The 18,802-nt window shown below is 29.9% G+C and overlaps 1 protein-coding gene across 6 annotated transcripts in view; it reads right to left on the bottom strand.

The window, feature by feature from the left end:
- LOC129914590 (diuretic hormone receptor) overlaps positions 1 to 18,802 on the bottom strand; it is a 93,062-nt gene that overhangs the window by 25,904 nt on the left and 48,356 nt on the right. For all 6 annotated transcript variants that reach the window (XR_008772209.1, XM_055993913.1, XM_055993922.1 and 3 more), the window contains exon 3: positions 1,825 to 1,945. Coding sequence is in view for 5 of the 6 variants with exons in the window: in XM_055993913.1 (XP_055849888.1) it covers positions 1,825 to 1,945 (121 nt within the window). In the remaining variant the exon portion in view is untranslated. The remainder of the gene's footprint in view (positions 1 to 1,824; positions 1,946 to 18,802) is intronic.

Below are 18,802 nucleotides of genomic sequence, written 5' to 3'. Positions count from 1 at the left end.
TTACCACATAAAATTATAAGGATGAGCTACGAATTAGAGAAAAAAAAACTTTTAACTTTTAATTAATATAATCAAGCTTGTTAAGTGAAATAGACACATCTTATTAATGTATGATATATATTCTAATAGTACCTATAACACTCGTGTTCACATTTATAGTGTTAATTGAAAAACTCTCATGGTTCAAGAATGCTTTTGCGAGAATGCACTGAATCTTGAATGCGATGAACAAGTGAAAGAATGCAACGTTATATTAATGTTTATATTTGTTTCTTTAGTAAAATCAAAATATATATTTATCTGCGATAAATATTTAGCTTTTAAGTTTTTAGACCGTTTGCCAGATCTTTTGAAGAAAACTTTTGTTTGTTCTTGTCACTCTTTCTTCTAAGGAATGAAAACTTTCAATTTTATTTAGCTGTAGATCGTAAATATTGTTGGAAGCCAATTTGGTCGTGTTACTTAAGAATCAAAATTCAGTATATTAATGTAAAGGCTAATTTAAAGTATCTTTAAGTGTGATAATTTGTTTTAATTCACGAATAATAATAATAAATAGATAAATACAAACTTGATTGTTTTCAGGGTACAAAAATTAGAATTTTTTTTTTTTTTTTTTGTTAAATTTGGTAATTTTATATTCTGTTTAAAAATATTCGTTCAAATTGGCTTAGTCGTTTAAGAAAAATTCAGAAATAAAAAAAAAAGCTTTTTTGTTCAAATATAATTTAACAATTCAAAAAATATATAACTCTGATCTGGATCACGATGAAAATAAAACACGGCTAATGTTACATAAGGATAGGAGTGCCTCAATTGAGTTTTAAACGAATCATTGGATTTTGGGGACTTATTACAGAATTTTATAACTCCTCAAAAAACACAAATTCACCTTAAATTATTTTATGAAGTATCTTTATTCTTGCTTTCTTTTCCAAATGTTAATACCAAATCTTTTTTGTGACGTGATAGGCACACGGCGGGTGCGAATTTGGTTTATACTTTTTTATGTCGCTAGAACTTTTTTCGGTCACAATATTTTATAGAGAATCAAGTATAAAATTGATGTAGAATATTCCGAGGAATTCGAATATTGTATTCACAATTCCAAAAAAAAATATCTTCACCCTTATAAGGATACTTTTTGTGACCACTTTTTTTTGAAAAATCGTAATTTTTTTATTTTTGTCCTGCCAAATTCGAACCCGTGTGCCGACAGAGAGTTAAACTTCCTGATTTAAAAAAAAATCTCGAAAAGCATCACGAATTTTACATTATTTTAAATGTTTTCTAAAAATGCATTATTATTAGTATATACCGAAATTATTATTTATACTTTGAAAACTTTAAGTAAAAGAATTAATCAATATCGCATTTAAAATGCTGGCTTTCAAAAAGCTTGTTTGTTAAAGTAGAAGTGAAAAAGGTTTTTTCTTTTACATTCCACATTTCTGGAGTTCATTGATAGAATTAAGAATGTATTCCTTTTCTAAGAGATCACAGATAGCAACAGACAACTGGATTTGATGTTTTATTTTGTAAATTAAACATCATAGACCATAATTCTCAAGAAAACCAACTAACTGAAAGCATAGGTTTATGATGGTAGGTAAATGTCTTATGCATTTGTATAACATCTATATAACTTTGCCTTCTTAAGTTTTCTTTTAATATTGGATTTAACAAGAAATGATTATAAAAGAATCCTCAAAGCATATACCATTATCTAAGCTAATTATAAATATAAAAACAGGTCAAAGCTATCTTAACCAGAAATCATCTAAAGTACAAACAAATCAAAAATTTAATAATAAATTTACTCACGTGTACTATCATACTGGATGCCTTTGAATTCTTCGAAACACGGCAAAATGGCCAGCACGCCTGGAGGTGTTCTTGGCCAACATAGAACTGAATCAAAGGATATCGGACATCCTGCAATTGCCTGCAAGATATATAGAAAAGAAAAAAAAATATTAAAAAAAAATTATAAATTAATGAAATAAATTTCTAAAGTCGAGTGTTTTGTTTCCATCTACCGCAAAGGTTATTTTTCTAAATGAAATGAACATTTCACAAGCAGAAATGAAGACTGATATAATCATAATACCGACAGAACCAGACCCAGTCACAAGCATAAAACTGACAGAACCAAACGAACGTATACGAATGGCATGCGAAGGAAATGTGTGCTTGTTCACCAGTTCCTTCAAGTATCCTGGAGACAATGTTCTCTCCTGGATTCATAATTCAATTTGTCGTCGTTGTGTGTGCTGTGTAGAGAGAAAGTAGCCTGAAGCGTTATACTTGGGTCCACACAGCAAACCTACATAATTGGAAGTTTTGTGGGGAAATTATTTTCAAAAATAGCTTGTTCCCAGAAGCGATTGAGGTTTTTTTTCTACTTTTTTTTTTTTTTTAAACTAACTACAAACCTGGGAGAAAATGGATGGAAAATGTTTAAAACTTTGTATAAAGGTATTCTTTTGGAGTTAATATCTACATAAGGTGATGATGGCCCGTTAAGGTTTAGAGAAAACTTGCAGTAGTATTTTTTTTTTTTTTTTTGAATAATTAAAAATAAGGTAAGCCTTGAATTCTTTTATGAATTTATGAGTACTACAACTCTTTTGGTAACCAAATGTCGTAGGTCAGTAACTTTTCGTAACGAAAATATACTTTGACCTTATGCTTGTTAATGAGTTCATTTAAAAGGAAAGTAGGTATAAATAAATAAATGGTTTTGAGGTTCGTCAGACTTTCATTTAAAATTAATAAAATGTACATAATCTTTTTCAAGACTTTCAGAACAAGACTATGAAAACTATTTCAAGTTCGAGTGAAGGACCTACTTATGTAGCTCTATTACGGCCTTGAGACTTATTTTTATTAATGATAATGTGAGCAGATTTTGAATATCCATAAAAACACAAAGGATTAGGTACATGAACTTTTATAATCTCTGAAAAAATATTAGAAAAAAGGACATTAGAAGTAATGGAAAAATCAGTTGTACCAAATTTTAAGCAAATATTCATTCATCAAGTTTGACTTCATTTCGCTGAAAAAGATATACGACAAAGAAATAAGAAAAAACACATTTAATGCTAATCTAGGCAAATCAAAGAAGGAGGGAGGGGTAAAAACTGAGGTGAACCAAGTCACAAAAAGAGAATTCGGAGATATAACGAGTTAAAGTAAACACGTTTTCATTGAATCTTATGGTGAATTTTTTTTGAAGTTATACTTCTTATGGGAGGGTGGGTATGAAAATTTACTTTTTGACAAGAATGTCAAAGGGATTATGACGCGATCACCCTGGGTAGCAGGGCTGTCGTTTCACCTTTAGAGTACGCAGTACTTTAGTATTTAAAAATGCAGTACGCCACAGTACGGCAAACATAAAACACACAACACGTAGCAAGTTACATGTTTCATGTGGCAAGTTGCATGTGGCAAGTTGTATGTGGCAAGTTGCATGTGGCAAGTTGCATGTGGCAAATTGCGTGTTGCAAGTTGCATGTGGCAAGTTACATGTGGCAAGTTGCCAGGGTTGCAAAAAGCTAACATTTCAGCTCAGCTCACAGCTCAGCTCAAATTTGAGCTAGGTACCATAGCTTAGCTCTTTGAGCTGAGCTGAAAGTGAGCTGAGCTGAAAGTGAGCGCCCCAACTTCCAACGCCTATATCTCGGAATTTTGAAAAAAATGAAAAAATTTTTGTTGATGCCAAAAGGTAGCGGGGACTCTAACCTACATTTGGGTACAACTTCCATCCCTGTAGGTACACGCGTTCTCAAACCAGGAGAACTTAAAGGTAAAAAAAAAGTTAAGCCCGATTCTGAAAAAATAGGCATGATGTGGCGGTTTAACATGCAAAGCGATTTTTTAAAAATCTGACAATGTGCAAAGCGTAGGCCCATGACACAAGCTATCATTTGGCATCACTCCCAAAAATTGCTCTCAAGCGGCTTAGCTTCCAGGAGCGTTCAAAGATTCGGGGATTTTTCGAAAAAAAAAATTTACCCCAACTTTCAAACACGATTTTCTCGGAATTTTGAAAAAAATCGAAAAACCGGATTATACCACTTTCGGGTAGCTGAGAATATAAGCTTTCATATGGCACCACTCCCCTGTCTCTAGATCAAAGCCTTGCAACGCCTATATCTCGGAATTTTGAAAAAAATGAAAAAAAATGTTTTGTTGCCAAAAGGTAGCGGGGACTCTAACCTACATTTGGGTACAACTTCCATCCCTGTAGGTACACGCGTTCTCAAACCAGGAGAACTTAAAGGTAAAAAAAAAGTTAAGTCCGATTCTGAAAAAAAAGGCATGATGTGGCGGTTTAACATGCAAAGCGATTTTTTAAAAATCTGACAATGTGCAAAGCGTAGGCCCATGACACAAGCTATCATTTGGCACCACTCCCAAAAATTGCTCTCAAGCGGTTTAGCTTCCAGGAGCGTTGAAAGATTCGGGGATTTTTCGAAAAAAAAATTTACCCCAACTTTCAAACGCGATTTTCTCGGAATTTTGAAAAAAGTCGTAAAACCGGATTGTACCTGATTTTTTTATGATTAAAAAAGAAATATTTTACTAAAAAAATAGAAATATATTTACTATTAACCCTAGAAAGATAATCTACGTCTGTAAGACGTATGGCGTGTAAAGAACTTTTTTTTTCTAATTCAATTCAAATGTCTGGGTTTTTGTTAAATTGATTTGATTTATTATATCACTTCTTTAAAATAATCTAAGTAATGAGTTAAATAAATATGACAAAAAGTGTTAACATAAGACCAAAAATCTTTTTTAGAATCATACGTCTCTGAGACGTATATTATGATTATCTTTCTAGGGTTAAAAAAACCAAGAGAAAGATCACGAAAAATTATCTGTTTTATTTATAAAAATATCCATGTGTTAAAATAATTCCATTAATAACTAGAACCAAACAATTTGAGCTATGGTGTTTTATAAAAGTTTAAAATATCTTCATATTTCATTATACTTTCCAAATAAAAATCTATGTATCCTCTCACCCATCACAGCTCAGCTCAGCTCACTTTACTTTAGCTCACCCAACAGCTCAGCTCAACCATCAGCTCAGCTGACTTTCAGCTCAGCTCAAATGAGCTGAGCTATGGTACATAGCTCAAAAGTCAGCTAGCTCATGCTCAATTCATTTAGTTTCGTTAAGCGTATATGTACCGTACGTTCTGAACCGCACAACATGTGTAAAGGACAATGGTAATTTTTGTATGGGAGCTGGCCCTGAGACCAATAACGATGAGTCATATGTCATTGGAAAGGTATTTTTGCGTAGATCAATTGTTTATGTGGCGCCAAGACTCAATTCGCTGTGGGGAAAAAGTTATAGCCATAAATGTAGAACATGGTAAAAATAGGTAATAGACGGAGAGACGACCGCCGAATTACTGAGATCATACGGATAAGGGATAAAATTGGTGTCAAATGAAAGATAAGTTGATAGAGAAAATGAAAAAAATAGGGTTACCGCTTTTAAAATGGTAACTTTTATGTGGCAACCCTATTTTAAAAGAAATAATGGTATATTACATATTTTTGTAGTATGATCAAATAAGAACATTTTTTAAATGCCAAACGAAAACTTAGATGGTGAAAAAATTAACAAAATAATATGAGAAATGTTGGCCTTGGCAACCCTATTAACGTTAAAAAAAAAAAAACAAAAAAAAAAAAAAACAAATCAAAAAATATTTTTTAAACAACAGATTACAATTTTGTATCCACTGAAAGGCTCAACTCTGTACCAATCTTTAGCTGACAAAAAGACGAGCAAGTACCTACTTGGCAACCTTACGCAAATGTTAAGAAACACAGAAAAACTATTACAAAAACTATGGAATTTGAAAGAGTTGAAGGTAAGAAGATAACATATGATACCACACATTTTGGCTGTAAAATATTTCTTAGGATTTCCGTAAGGTTCCCAAGTACTTGATCGTCTTTTTGTCAGCTAAAGATTGATATAGAGTTGAGCCTTTTAGTGGATACAAAATTGTAATCTGTTGTTCAAAAAATATTTTTTGATTTGTTTTTTTTTTTTTGTTAACGTTAATAGCGTTGCCATATTTTTAGGCGGCCAACATTTCTTATATTATTTTGTTAATTTTTTCACTATCTAAGTTTTTGTTTGGCATTTAAAAAATGTTCTTATTTGATCATACTACAAAGATATTTAATATACCATTATTTCTTTTAAAATAGGGTTGCCACATAGAAGTTACCATTTTAAAAGCGGTAACCCTATTTTTTTCATTTTCTCTATCAACTTATCTTTCATTTGACACCAATTTTATGCCTTATCCGTATGATCTCAGTAATTCGGCGGTCGTCTCTCCGTCTATTACCTATTTTTACTATTTTCTACATTTATGGCTATAACTTTTTCCCCACAGCGAATTGAGTCTTGGCGCCATATAAACAATTGATCTACGCAAAAATACCTTCCCAATGACATATGACTCATCGTTATTGGTCTCAGGGCCAAAATTACCATTCTCCTTTCACAGAATAAATTGAAAACTACATAGACGCAAGGAGGATGAAAGAATTAATTTATTGTTCACTTGATAGAAATGTAAAAAAACGATGTGTGGATTAATTAATTTAATAATAGAAATTAAAAATATCAAATGAAATTCATTTACATATACTGAATGAGAAGTATAACTTCAGTCGCGTGTACATGTGTACACACACTCTTTTTTTCCAAAAAATGACAATTTGAATCGAAACACTTTTGGATCAAACTAATTAAAGACTTTAGTAGAGTCAAACCTTGCGCAGATTTTGGCACTAGATTTGGATATTTTTCTTTTTTTGGCTTGGTCCGTTTTAGCAGAAAAACCTCCATATGTTGAACCTCATTAAGAAAACAGTATTTCAGTCGGGTCTTACGATTTTGATTAACAAAAAAAAAAAACATGTTCTTTGACAAGAAAAATCCAATTATTATATAAAAAAATATTTTTGAATGAATTATATTCAGAAAAATCATGTTTTTAAATCGGATTTCTTTTAACGACGATTTTCAAAAAAAAAATTAATTCTTTGTTATGCACAAAAATTTATGGTGTACGCTTGGAGGTTAAAACCACTTTAAGAGATGTTTTTGCAAATTTTTAGAAGTAAATTTTATATTTTCTTATAGTGAGGCGGCTTAGCATCTAAATCGTGCAGTTTGTGATAAAAGCATGAAATTTATATCATGGGTAATACTCAATATTAGAGTTATTTTGAGATATTGGGCCACTTTGTATTCCATCCAGGAGCGTAGATACAAGAGATTTTCTGTGTTGCACCCGTATTGTTGCATATCATAGTATAGCTGATGAAACCTTTTTATTAATATAATACATGATTTCGAGGTAATTTTTAACGCCCGATCGAATAAAACCAATATCAATATGCCTGGACCGTCATGTAAAAAGTTATTGCACTTTTTATAAATTGTCTTTTACTCAAACAGCAAGATTCAGAATATTACCAAGTACTCCTTGAAAAAAATGGTAGGTTGATAAAATTTAGTGTGGACTTTTCTAATACCATAGAAAAATATAATAAAATATGTCCATCAAAAAATTTCAGGTCAAAAGGTGTTTTTTTTTTAGCGAGAAAGAACACTTTTGAAATGGTACCATTGCAACACATGGAAAATTTATGAATTTTTTTGAACCGCATATATATTTTATACATCGTATGAGAATCAAAAATAATCAAAAAATGAATTATATTTACCATGAAATGTTGAATTTTCATGCAAAACTTAAATAGCTTGCTTTTATTTTTTATTGAATTTTCATACAAATTAATGTTTTGAAGGAGTAAGGTGCAAAAGTAAAAGTATGAAAAATAAATATTAAAAGACCCAATATCTTAAAATGAGGGTTACATATTGTACCTACTAACAATCCTATTAATTTGATCCTTTTATCACAAACTGCACAATTATTTTTCATACTTTTACTTTTGCACCTCACTCCTTCAAAATATTAATTTGTATGAAAATTTAATAAAAAATAAAAGCTAGCTATTTAAGTTTTGCATGAAAATTCAACATTTCATGGTAAATATAATTCATTTTTTGATTATTTTTGATTCTCATACGATGTATAAAATATATATGGTGTTCAAAAAAATGCAAAAATTTTCCATGTGCTGCAATGGTACCATTTCAAAAGTGTTCTTTCTCGCTAAAAAAAAACACCCTTTGACCTGAAATTTTTTGATGAACATATTTTATTATTTTTTTCTATGGTATATGAAACGTCCACACGAAATTTTATCAACCTACCACTTTTTTTCAGGGAGTACTTGATAATATTTTGACTCTTGCTCTTTGAGTAAAAGACAATTCATAAAGAGTCCAATAACTTTTTACATGATGGTCGAGACATTTTGGTATTGATTTTATTCGATCGGGCGTTAGAAAATACCTATAAATCATGTATCATATTAATACAATATTTCATTGCCTATACTACGATATGCAACAAATCAATTGCAACACAGAAAAAGTCTTGTATCTACCCTTCCGAATGGAATACAAGGTGGCCCAATATCTCAAAATAACTCTTAAATTGAGTACTACCAACGATGTTAATTTCATGCTTTTATCACAAAGTGCACGATTGAACTCTTTTTTAATGCTAAGCCGCCTCACTATTAAGTTCTTTATAAATTTCTTGTAAAATTAAAAAAAAATATTCTCTTATGAATTTTAAAATAAGCTTTAAGTTTTGCAGTAATTTTTACAATTAGAGCAAGCAAGTTGGTGCGACCCAGAGCTGTGCATTTTATTTTTTGTCCTTATAATCTTGTTTATTTTGTTTCTGCTATTTAGTTTTTGAGAGCAATAAATGTGTTTTTTTTTAAGTAAGACAAAATTCGAAAAAAGATAAAGTTATGCGAAATATAGATAACTCAATAAATTATTTTGTGATAATCACGAAATAAATTCTGATAAAGTTTCACGCTTTCCTTCTTTTATCGACAGGCTTATGGGAAATAGATTAGTTTTGCATTAAGTAATGAATAATTTGAAATTTTGTATCAATTTTCAAAAAGAATATTCTTTTAAACCGAGTTCCAAAAAATAAGGAGGTTCTCAATTCATCTGTATTTTTTTTTTATGTTCGTTACCTCAGAAGTCTCGACTGGGTGAACCGATTTTGTTGATTCTTTTTATATTTGAAAGCTCAGTGCTTTCTTTTCAATCATGAATTTCTTCAATTGTCTGCAATTTGTCTGCAAGCTACAATATACAAGATCGTTTAGCTTGCCAAAGACTATTCTTATTCCCAAATAATCAAATAACATTTTAATTTTTGCCAAAAAAAATTGGGTTTTAATACAGGAAGCCTTATTTGATTTAGCTTACAGTAAAATGTTCACAAGAATTATATTCTATTGAATACTTTTTAAGAGATTGACTTTTTTGACTCCCCAACTCGTTTTAAGTCAAAAGTAGTTCAAGGAAATTGAATAGGTATTTATGTTTTTTTTTTTTTTTTCAAAAGATTCTATAAATTAGAAAAGTTCTTGGTTATTTTGTTTCCGAAAATGTTAAAATTTTAATTTATATCATCAAATTCATTTACTCTAACTTTGCAGTCGTTAAGTCTATTAGATAGCGATAATGGCTTAAAGGTTAACAACAAACATAAATTGTTGATTTGCCAAATATAAAGTCACTCTTATATCGCCCAACAGACTTATCCGCTCTGTAACTAATGGATTTATTCAGTAATCATATCCCTTTGATGCATAAAACAAGTTGTGACATTTTCCATTCCATCCTAATACAATACTAATGCAAATTTAAACCATTTTGTCAGTCTTCAGGCGTTTATCTGTGTTTCCACGCTAACAAATTTTCATAAGCTAATTAGCTGAACTGGTACAAGGTACACACACAAATGTCAGCTACTCCTAAGGCTGTATTTATGTTATGCCACATGCTTAAGTGCGTTTGGTTTGGTACATTTTAAATAATAGATACAAAATACTCACATATTAATAACATCAACAAGTATGCAATATTTCAAATCATTATAATACACGGTTTTTTGTATTAAAAGAACATAAAATGTGGTATAACCTAGGGAAAAAGTGTCATTATATAAACTTGACATGCATTCAATTTCAAAGAGGATTTCGTTGTTTTCAAAATTAGATAAATTTATTATTTTATTCCTCCCCCAACTATGACATTAATCAGAAACCAAACAGTTGATTGTCATTTTAATGCAATTAGAATTTGCAAATTGCAAAAACAGACATTAAATAATCATATTTTTAAATGTGACAGATATATTTCCATTTTAGCATACCTACATCATAAAAAAATAAAACAAAATACCTATTTTGCTTTCAACAAATTCCATTCTAAAGAGATATAAAAATGATCAAATTAGTTTTTAGTGGCCAACCTTCTATATTCTATTGGAAGCTAAAAACATTCCTCTGGATAGTATTCTCATCATCATCATTATATTATACAACATACTAAACCCTTATCGATAGCTTAAATACCAAGGTTTACCAAAAAACTGCGAGGTGCATGTATTCAGGACATCGACGTATCGTTCCCTACTTAACTGGCGCTAAAATTAGCTAAGGTTTCATTTTGTTGGATGAAAAGCATGTTTGCTTTTCTGTCAATTTGGGATTTTCCACCCCCTGTCTGTCAGTGTTTGTGTGTGTGTGGTCGCAATCAATATTACACTTTGATTGAAAATGCATAATAAATGAAAATTTACAGTAAACTACCTAGTATAATAATGAAAGTCCCACAGGCATTTTATATACGATACCACATACAACAGGAAGGAACATAACTGTATTATATTATAGAATGTAAATATACGTAAGTAGATTGTGTAGAGTTGAAAATATAAATCATAATATTTCCAAAGAAAACTAAATTCTGCGCCAAACAAAATACCCGCATGTGTATGTAATATGGATGTTGGACAGGGACGGAGTTACTATGGCTTACATAGTAAATTGGGCCGAAATTTTTGTTTTTTTTTTCGAATTTCAAATCGTAATAGGTTGAAAAAGTTGCAAATTGTGAAGACTTAGAAGTGTTTAAAAAATAATCAAAATCGGCTCATATCTTGCGGTCATGTCTCTCAAGTTAGCAGAGCAAGGTCAGCAGAACATATGTTTTGTTATTGGATCTTTTAGTGCTTATTAAGTGCTAATTAAGTGCCCCAAAATTAAATTAAGTGCTCCACTACTTTTCACAGTGAGCCTGAACAAGTTTAAGGTTGACCTAAAATGACGACAAAAACTAAAGATGAGGCTTTGTTCCTGAAGGCCTCAGCAATTATAATCCGTTCTTACCAAAATCGGATTAGCTTCCTTTTTGGAGATACCCCCCGTAAACGTGTTTTTTTCGAGAAAAATTCATATCAACGCAAGGCTCGAGTACGATAACTTAGGCGCCGAGAATTGAAAACGGTTTTTAGTAGAGGTATTCAATACAATCATTTTTGGTTTTGGGAGGGAGGGTCTATGTCCCCCCCTTTAGGCGGGAGGGGCAGTTTTCTAAAAAATCAAACAAAAAATTATTAAAAAAACAATGGCAACACTTACAGTTATGAATGATACCTTTTTCAAAAGCTAGAATTGTACACTTAATTATAGTTTCTAAACCAAGTTATTTTAAACAGTTATTTTCGAAATAATCGATTCCAAAGTCAACAATTGTGAAAAAGAAGTTTAAAAAAATACATTGAATACTATTTTTGTCAAGACTTTGGGTTTCATTACAGGATAAATTGATAAAGTTAACTACCTCAATAAATTCCTTATCAAATACTGAAAACCATATGTTACTATGCCTTTTAGTTTTTGAGATAATTGAAAAATAGGAAAACTACATTTTTTATCAGGCTCACTAATGAGCGTTCTGGTACCACACTGGTACTAAGAAATTTTATTTTTAAGATCCAATTTTAAATGGAAATAAAATAAATTCATGGAATCGAAGTAGATTAAGCACAGTACTTTTTAATTTTTGATTTTTGATAATGGCAAAGCAAAATAGTCAAGAAAATAAAAATAAGATAAATGTATTTTTTTAAACTTCTTTTTCACAATTGTTGACTTTGGAATCGATTATTTCGAAAATAACTGTTTAAAATAACTTGGTTTAGAAACTATAATTAAGTGTACAATTCTAGCTTTTGAAAAAGGTATCATTCATAACTGTAAGTGTTGCCATTGTTTTTTAATAATTTTTTGTTTGATTTTTTAGAAAACTGCCCCTCCCGTCTAAAGGGGGGGGGCATAGACCCTCCCTCCCAAACCAAAAATGATTGTATTGAATACCTCTACTAAAAACCGTTTTCAATTCTCGGCGCCTAAGTTATCGTACTCGAGCCTTGCGTTGATATGAATTTTTCTCGAAAAAAACACGTTTAAGGGGGGTATCTCGAAAAAGGAAGCTAATCCGATTTTGGTAAAAACGGATTGTTATTGCTGAGGCCTTCAGGAACAAATCCTCATCTTTAGTTTTTGTCGTCATTTTAGGTCAACCTTAAACTTGTTCAGGCTCACTGTGTTTTGGAGAAAATTAATGTTCTGCTAACTTGATTTAAAGTTAGCAGAGCAATTACCCGAAAATGCCCTAAACTGCTCGTAGAAAAATCGGGTTTGGTATAATATTTAGGTGCTAATTAAGTGCTCTACGAATCCCAAAAAAAATTTCCAAAAAAAATTTTTTTTCCAAAAATAATTTTTTTTTCTGTGATTTTCGAAAAAAAATTTTTTTTTTTCAAACTCTCTCAAATAATTAAGTGCTTAACTAATATAAGTTAAGTACCCCATTTTCCGAAGAATTTTCCGAGATTTTTCATTAAAAAAAAATATTTTCATTTTCCATACAAATTCATGTTCTGCTAACTTGAATTTTGATTTTTTCAAAAAATTCCACTTTTTTCGACAAAATTCGAATTGAATAATTAAGTGCTCGACGAATTTGAATTAAGTGCTCCATTTTCCGAAGAATTTTCCGAGATTTTTCATTAAAAAAAAATATTTTAATTTTTCATACAAATTCGTGTTCTGCTAACTTGAATTTTGATCTTCTAAAAAAATAAATTTTTTTTTGACAAAATTCAAATGGAGTAATTAAGTGCTCGACTAATTTGAATTAAGTACCCCATTTTCCGAAGAATTTTCCGAGATTTTTCATTAAAAAAAATATTTTAATTTTTCATACAAATTCGTGTTCTGCTAACTTGAATTTTGATTTTCTCAAAAAATAAATTTTTTTTTTACAAAATTCAAATGGAGTTATTAAGTGCTCGACTAATTTGAATTAAGTACCCCATTTTCCGAAGAATTTTCCGAGATTTTTCATTAAAAAAAAATATTTGCATTTTCCATACAAATTCGTGTTCTGCTAACTTGAATTTTGATTTTCTCAAAAAATAAATTTTTTTTTGAAAAAATTCAAATGGAGTAATTAAGTGCTCGACTAATTTAAATTAAGTACCCCATTTTCCGAAGAATTTTCCGAGATTTTTCATTAAAAAAAATATTTTAATTTTTCATACAAATTCGTGTTCTGCTAACTTGAATTTTGATTTTCTCAAAAAATAAATTTTTTTTTTACAAAATTCAAATGGAGTTATTAAGTGCTCGACTAATTTGAATTAAGTACCCCATTTTCCGAAGAATTTTCCGAGATTTTTCATTAAAAAAAAATATTTGCATTTTCCATACAAATTCGTGTTCTGCTAACTTGAATTTTGATTTTCTCAAAAAATAAATTTTTTTTTGACAAAATTCAAATGGAGTAATTAAGTGCTCGACTAATTTAAATTAAGTACCCCATTTTCCGAAGAATTTTCCGAGATTTTTCATTAAAAAAAATATTTTAATTTTTCATACAAATTCGTGTTCTGCTAACTTGAATTTTGATTTTCTCAAAAAATAAATTTTTTTTTTACAAAATTCAAATGGAGTTATTAAGTGCTCGACTAATTTGAATTAAGTACCCCATTTTCCGAAGAATTTTCCGAGATTTTCCATTAAAAAAAAAATATTTTCATTTTCCATACAAATTCGTGTTCTGCTAACTTGAATTTTGATTTTGTCAAAAAAAAATTTATTTTTTGAGAAATTCAAAATTCAAGTTAGCAGAACACGAATTTGTATGAATAATTAAAATGTTTTTTTTTTTAATGGAAAATCTCGGAAAATTCATCGGAAAATGGGGTACTTAATTCAAATTAGTCGAGCACTTAATTATTCAATTCGAATTTTGTCGAAAAAAGTGGAATTTTTTGAGAAAATCAAAATTCAAGTTAGCAGAACACGAATTTGTATGGAAAATGCAAATATTTTTTTTTTAATGAAAAATCTCGGAAAATTCTTCGGAAAATGGGGTACTTAATTCAAATTAGTCGAGCACTTAATTACTCCATTTGAATTTTGTCAAAAAAAAATTTATTTTTTGAGAAAATCAAAATTTAAGTTAGCAGAACACGAATTTGTATGGAAAATGACAATTTTTTTTTTTTTTTTAATCTCGAAAAATTCTTCGGAAAATGGAGCACTTAATTCAAATTAGTCGAGCACTTAATTATTCAATTCGAATTTTGTCGAAAAAAGTGGAATTTTTTGAAAAAATCAAAATTCAAGTTAGCAGAACATGAATTTGTATGGAAAATGAAAATATTTTTTTTTAATGGAAAATCTCGGAAAATTCTTCGGAAAATGGGGTACTTAACTTATATTAGTTAAGCACTTAATTATTTAAGAGAGTTTGAAAAAAAAAAAAATTTTTTTCGAAAATCACAGAAAAAAAATTATTTTTGGAAAAAAATTTTTTTTTTTTGGGATTCGTAGAGCACTTAATTAGCACCTAAATATTATACCAAACCCGATTTTTCTACGAGCAGTTTAGGGCATTTTCTGGTAATTGCTCTCCTAACTTTAAATCAAGTTAGCAGAACATTAATTTTCTCCAAAAGTAGTGGAGCACTTAATTTAATTTTGGGGCACTTAATTAGCACTTAATAAGCACTAAAAGATCCAATAACAAAACATATGTTCTGCTGACCTTGCTCTGCTAACTTAAGAGACATCTTGCGGTCGCGCATCGGCTCTGAAGTTTGAAAAAAATTAAAAAAAAGGATATTTTTACAAAAAACAATTCGACCACCCTAACATCTTATTTTTTGAATATAATAGCTTCAGAAAACTTTCTATGAGCTAAATATTAAGTAGAAAAAAAAAATTTGGTTCAAATTGGTTAGGGACTTCCGGTCGCGTACACTGAGGAAAAAGCCACCATAAAACGACGTAAAATCACTGAAAAACACATTGATTTAACTATTATTTGGAATGATTTTGCATTGAAGATGAACATTTTAAAATCAACGTGGAAGAAAGGTTAATTTTTGATGGTTTCGTATCTTAAAGTCACATAAACCAAAGTAGTTCATCTTTGAAACAACGACGTTTCAACTTCAATTTATTTTTTCCCTCAGTGTATGCGTTTCAAATTTTGTCGAAAAACGTCAAAAATCATATTTTTACGATATTTTTTCTTTTTTATAAATAGTCCAGTAATTTTAGGTTTTATCTGCGGAAAAATTCCTACTTGGCTGAATTTTGGTATACAGCTTAATGACGGCTTTGTTAGGAAGATGTGAAAAATCGACATTGATATCGTGTCTGCGTTAAGAGTTATAGGGGTCAAAAGGTCACGAAAAGTTTTTCGCAAATATCTCGCGATCTATTGATCGGAGGTCATAAGCGGTTATATAAAAATTGATGGTCGTAAAATTATCTACAATATATGCTTAACACATTTTCTGTGAAATGAACGGTTTCATGAGTGAAGCGCAGAGAAGGTGACTAGATTGCACTCACATACGAAAAAGTACATATTTTTGGTTTATTTTGCTCGATTTTTGAGGTTTTTATCGAAGTAGCTGAAATTTTTTTAGTTTTATTAACTTATCTTATTATGTAAATACGAATTGACTAAAAAAAATAAAAATGTACACATTGGGATAAAAAATATTATGAAAAAGGGGGAACAACGTTTTTTGGAAATGTTGTATGTTTCCCTTTTTTGTACAATAAGTGCCTTCATTATAAAGAACACACTTTTTAAACATGGTTCAATTTTAGTTTTGAGCTTGGTATAAACCTTAAATTACCATTAAGCTTTTTCAGCAGCTTTACTCTTGAGAAGCTCCAAACGACATTTTCTATGGAATTCATGTTTGGAAAATTGATAACAAGCTCAAAACTAAAATTGAACCATGTTTAAAATGTGTGTTCTTTTTTTATATAACCCTTGATGACCTCCGATCAATAGGTCGTGAGGTATTTGCGAAAAACTTTTCGTGACCTTTTGACCCCTATAACTCTTAACGCGGACACGATATCTATGTCGATTTTTCACATCTTCATAAAAAAGACGTCATTAAGCCGTATACCAAAATTCAGCATAGGGTAAATTAGGGCATTATGGCATACCTAAGCACAAACTCAAATAACTTTACTACGGACTACAATTTTTACTTCAATCATTTTTTTTAATTAAATTTCATAAAAACGTAACATAAAAAAATTATTTAAGAATAAAAATTCAAGCTTTTTAACAAAAAATAAATTAATTAAAAAATAGTCCAAAAAAAACCATATTGCCCTATGTACGGGCAATATGGCGAACCCCATTTACTTCAGAACCCTTTACTTTTTTTCCGTATATTCAGCATTTCTGAAATATAATTGTAAATAGGTTTCATAAAATTAACGTTTAATTGAGGTTATTTTCAAATTTAAAAAAATGCAGAGTTACTTTTGAAATTAGTTTTACATAAGGGCATTATGGCGCAGTCGGGTATAATATAGCGCCATAATGCCCTTATTACATCTGCGCCATATTGCAAAATATACACATATTCACAAAACTCCAAAAACTAAACACAATTCTTACTTCAGTTAAAATATAACAAGTGATATAACCAAACCAAAACTGTACTCTGCGTTTCACTCTTTACAACAAACACGTGCACTGTATACTTACCGAGATACACACAAACAAAAACAAAGCGATATTATATTGGAACCCAGAACTGGTATATTTTTTTTGTTTTCTTTTTTGTTTGGCACAAAAATAATAGCACTGACCTGCGATCGTCACAAGGCTAGTGTTCGACGAAGGCCAAAGTTTGTGCATTGGTTTTATTTAAATGCGAGTATTGGAAGTATGGTAGTTGAGAGGTGCGCCATAATGCCTGGTGCGCCATAATGCCCGAAGTTACCCTAGTAGGAATTTTTCCGCAGATTGGGCTTAAAAATGACTAAAATGACTGGGCTAAAACTATTTCGTAAATTATTATTTTTACCAAATAAGAAGTAAAAATAATGTTGACAGAATCAGTGACAGTCTTTCGGTCAAGAACTCTTTGACTATTTATCATTCTCTTTCCCACACAGTGGTGCCTTTAGTGCTTTTAGGCGTAATCATTTCCATTGCCATTTCATGGCGAAAGATCATGAAATTTAGTACACTGAAGCATATTAGTATAAGAAATATGAAAAAACGTCCAACTCAAAATGGTGGTTCCAAAATGGCGGCAGAATAAGCGTTTATAGAATCATTCATTTTCGAAACTGTTTATAAGCTTAAAAATTAGCTAAATTGATGTAAAAAAGATGTTGAACCTTTGAGTTAGGTACAAAAGTTCATATTCAATGAAAAAAATTCAAACATTTTTTAAAAAGGTTCAAAAAGTGCCAAAGTACCTAGTAAACCGCTGAATTGCTGACATCTTCCCTGTTTATTTTCATAAAAAATTGATTATTTTGCCTTTATATTAGATAGGTATTAAGAAAGATGAAAGATGAAAAGATGAAAAAATTGTGCTTAAGAACAAAAAACATAGACGTTCGTCAGTTTAATTTTTCACATATCTATCATAATTCAGCATAATAGGATAATACTTCTGAGTTATAGAGGGAAAAACTTAATCCAAAACGGCAAGTTGCATACAAAAATGAAAAAAAAAAAAAAAATTTAAAAAATATTTGGAATTTTCTGACTTGTTTAAAGACCTAGACTAAACAAATAAATCAATCAATAATCTTAATATTTTTAAATTTATTAATTTACCAAATAAAAATTAATATTAAAAAAAATTAATACAGTAAGTAAGTAATCAAATAAGCAGCAAGTTTTAACCAGGAACAAGAAAGATACAAACAAAATTTTGGTATTCTGTTGTACTTACATAAATTCAGAAAATAATTTTAGAAAATTCCGAAAAAAAATTAAAAACGTTTTTTTTTCCAAACTTCTTTTGATTTTGTTTGGAGTTTTGAAGAACAGAATTATAAAAAAAAAAAACAAAATTTTGAAAGCAATTTTTTAAAAACACAAATTTTGAAGGAGAATTTTTTTAAAAGAATTTTAACCAGAACCATATGAATATCTTCTAAAGGCTTAAAGTATGTTTTTTAGGGATTTAGAATCGTTTTCGCATTGAAAAAGTGTAATACACCGAATGTCGAACACCGGTTTTCGTAAGGTTCAATTTTAAAATTGGGCGTTGTTTTATTCGGCTTAATTAAAGGCACCGAAATGTATTATGAGTTGAATACCACTTTTTTATTCAACACAATTTCCAACCATCTAAAAAACTTTTTGAATGAATTTGAGTTCCAAATTAAGCCCTCAACTTTTTGCGTTTGTCAATCCGTCAATGTCTTATAGACGACG

This window comes from Episyrphus balteatus, chromosome 1 (genome assembly GCF_945859705.1).
Source record: "Episyrphus balteatus chromosome 1, idEpiBalt1.1, whole genome shotgun sequence".
Lineage (NCBI taxonomy): Eukaryota > Metazoa > Arthropoda > Insecta > Diptera > Syrphidae > Episyrphus > Episyrphus balteatus.
Note: the sequence above shows the minus strand (reverse complement) of the source record. Positions and strands in the feature narration are given on the sequence as shown.